Below are 3288 nucleotides of genomic sequence, written 5' to 3'. Positions count from 1 at the left end.
CTGCCTTTGAATTACAAATATTGATTTTTTAATTGCTTTTACAATTTGCGTCGTTTTAATAATTTTTGCAATGCAACCCTGAAAGCAAGTAATAAGAGTTCAAAATTTTTTATATACCACGATAGATTATACAGGGCGTGAATTTTTTTATTTTTATCCAAAAAATGTTTATAAAACACGCTCATTTCGTCCGCGGATATATCCGTTGAACCCGCTTCATGATGTATTTTAATAAAGTCTTCCTTTTCCTGCGAATAAGAATGAATAAAAAGAAAAAATTTAAAAATAACTCTGAAAACTTTGTTTCATTCATTTATGGTAAATAAGTTATTGATAATTTAAAAATAAGTTAAAAAAGCCGATAGCCCTAGATGCTAGTGCTTTAAGACTTTAGTCTTAGAATTTATTCTCTGGCTAAATTTATAATAATAATAATAATAATAATAAGTTATTGAAAACTTTTCTAATAAAAACTAGAAGCCTTTTGTATACGCAAGAGAAAGTATGAATGATACTTTAATAAAATAGTAGGTAATCGCTTGGATCTGTCTAAATATATTTTTCGGAAATTCCAAGTTTGGTTGGTGGAATTTTCAATTATCTGAATGCCGTCTATGATTGATAATGCATTAAAGAGATAAGTGGGTACAAAAGTGAGAAACATTGACCACGCTTTCTCAATATTATAGTGAGAAAAAAAAATGTTTTTTCAGTACTTTTATAACGTGCAGAAGAGAGTTTCAATGCCCCGCAACTGGTCTTGGTCAGTTTCAAATTCGGAGTGGACCTGAACTGAATGAAAAAACTATGAACACACATAATAGAAATTTAATGTGTTTCCTTTTTTTTAATCTTCTTTACCGATTCCATAATAATAAGGTTTTTTTGCATTTTAGACTAAACACCCTTGTTAGTATAAAGAAAAAAAAGGAATATGTTCTCTACTACTACTATTAGTAAATGGTATGAGCGAATTTGTACACCACCAAATGTAACTTTCTACTCACTTCATAAAAGCGCTTGTTGTGCTTTGACCAAAAATCCTGATTCCATATTTCCACCTCAACTCGTTTATTCCTTAACATTTTGGCCAGAGGCGTCTCGCTGTTAGGTATGTATCGGACGTACGGCCGCAAATTCGAGTCTTTATCAGGCGGCCCAATATAGTCTTGTTTAATTAATTCAGGGTTTGGTTTTTCATTATAGCTTTCAGTTTTCTGGGTTTCTTTATTAGAATATAGTCTCAACGTGTTCTGAAAATTGATTTATTTTTATTCAAACTGGAAATTAACTGTAATATTTTCACAGTTAACATCTTTCAACAATCTTTCTCTAAGCCACTGCAACTATGAAACTCCAGCAGGAAATTTTATTTATTTATTTTGCTTCGGCGGAAACGCCTTAACTAGATTTGCCCATTGTTAAGTACACAATCATGGAACAGCGCAGAGCTCGAAGGTGATGCCCAAACTGAAAGTTATATCATCTTAATTGCAATGAAAATCCCAAAGAAAGTGTTAAAAAAAATAAATAAATAACTTACTTGCTTTAATGCAGATATTCGACTTCGGCATCCTCAACCTTCCACCAATGCGCAATACAGTTGACGCGTTTCCGCCAAAGAGTTTCCGATAAAATTTTAAGCCGGAGCATCACTGTTGTAATAGCTTGGAGCAATGATATTTTTCCAAACACTCAAGAACTATTTGCTACTTCCTCATTATTCATGACATCACACATGCAATGCAAAAAAAGGAGAAAATCTCGATCACAAGAATCCAAAGCGCTTTCTTTCGTAAACGTTTATAGTCGTAATTGCTTACATATATCTTTTTGAGTTCATTGGACTTACTCTACTACGAAACGTTCCATTTCTACTTAAAAGCATTTCTACATTTATTTTATATATTTCCTTGTTATTATTTTCGAGAAAAACAACTGATGTATAAACGATTATCTTTTATCAATTAATTAATCGATAATAATATCGATATCGTTAGAGAACATTAAAAAAGTATGCAATAATAAAATTTTCATTTATTTAAGGAATGTATTTTATAAATCTATTAACCATATTTATTATCACTATAATTATCTATATATATTATCATTAATAATCGTTCTTATTAATTAATAAATTAAACTAAATATAAGCGAATGCGTCTGGTAACTATATGTATTGGTTTATCTATACATTCTATAGCTATGAGCAGAAATAATACACTTTCTAATAACTTTCCGAAAGTAATTTATAGATGGCTTAATCATTTCAAATTTGGTAATGAATATTCTAGGACCGCACTCAGTAAAAATCGTAGAAAAGCATCTAAATACATTTCACATATCTAAAAACATACATTTTTTCGTCCCTCCTATAACCTTGGCTTCAAAAATAATACTATGATATTTTCCTCGAAAGAATAATGCGCCAAAAAACCGCCCTCCTGTATGTACTACAGTAGGCAGAGCGATGTATAAATCTCAACGAGTGCTTTGACTTTATAATCCCGGCTTAAGCCACGAATGTAGCGATTACCAGTAGACTCAACGCTATTATTGCCCCAAATTAAGGTTGCCGTCGTAAAAGCGATTTGAGAAGCCCCAACATTACGGTAACCTTTCATCGTTAATAATTCACTTCTAACCTACCTTCTGAGCATGTCTATCTTGTCTAGAATATTTTAAAATGGTCAAACTAAAGCAATACGGAAAACAACGACTATACCCTACATCATTAGTGGCATAAAGGTATATTAAGTTCGTACGAATGTATGCAATAAACGGAAGGACTTGAGGTAGACTCTTCTTCTGTTGTACTGATTGATTTGGAATCACATTCTAAACCGACTTAAGTTTGTCTGTCCACCGAATTGTCTTGTTTTCTTATGTTCAACTTACCGGCCGAAATTTTTAATATATTTTGATGAAATTTGGTGCGCTGACATGTTTTGCACTAACTATGAACCCTACAGAAAATAGTTCGGATAGGATCACCTTTTCGGCCACTTCTCATGTAATGCCTTATTTTGAATAGTCGTTATTTGACTAACTCCCGTGTGCTATAAAGTATTTAAAGATAGACCATGGCCTACTATAACGTTTTTAGTTATGTCGAAAAATCAATTCGATTAGCTTGAATAATGAAAGTAACTATGAAAATTGGCCATATAAAATTTAATTGTCCATAGGAATCTATAATCTGAGTAAACGCAAAATTTTTTTAAGGACTTGATGCAATCATTTTGTATATTCCTAAGAGCTTATCATTTTCAAGTAGATATAAAAATT

The 3288-nt window shown here is 31.6% G+C and overlaps 1 protein-coding gene across 1 annotated transcript; it reads right to left on the bottom strand.

Moving 5' to 3' along the window:
• LOC119640446 (COA8 family protein CG14806, mitochondrial) lies at positions 1–1972 on the bottom strand. Its single transcript, XM_038038508.1, has 3 exons — positions 1853–1972; positions 1008–1253; positions 1–248 (listed from the first exon to the last, which is right to left on the bottom strand). The coding sequence occupies exons 1-3, from the start codon at positions 1886–1888 to the stop codon at positions 39–41; spliced, it is 492 nt and encodes a 163-aa protein (XP_037894436.1). The 5' UTR covers positions 1889–1972; the 3' UTR covers positions 1–38.
• Between the last annotated feature and the right edge of the window lie 1316 nt (positions 1973–3288).

The sequence above is a fragment of the Glossina fuscipes genome, unplaced genomic scaffold, assembly GCF_014805625.2.
Source record: "Glossina fuscipes isolate IAEA_lab_2018 unplaced genomic scaffold, Yale_Gfus_2 0, whole genome shotgun sequence".
NCBI lineage: Eukaryota > Metazoa > Arthropoda > Insecta > Diptera > Glossinidae > Glossina > Glossina fuscipes.
This window is presented reverse-complemented; position numbering and strand designations above follow the sequence as displayed.

Coding starts and splice junctions, on each gene's coding strand:
- LOC119640446 (XM_038038508.1), bottom strand. CDS start 1,888: ATGCTTTTAAGTAGAAATGGAACGTTTCGTAGTAGA. Junction 1,254..1,852: donor ATGGAACGTTTCGTAGTAGA/GTAAGTCCAATG, acceptor ATCAATTTTCAG/AACACGTTGAGACTATATTC. Junction 249..1,007: donor ACAACAAGCGCTTTTATGAA/GTGAGTAGAAAG, acceptor TCTTATTCGCAG/GAAAAGGAAGACTTTATTAA.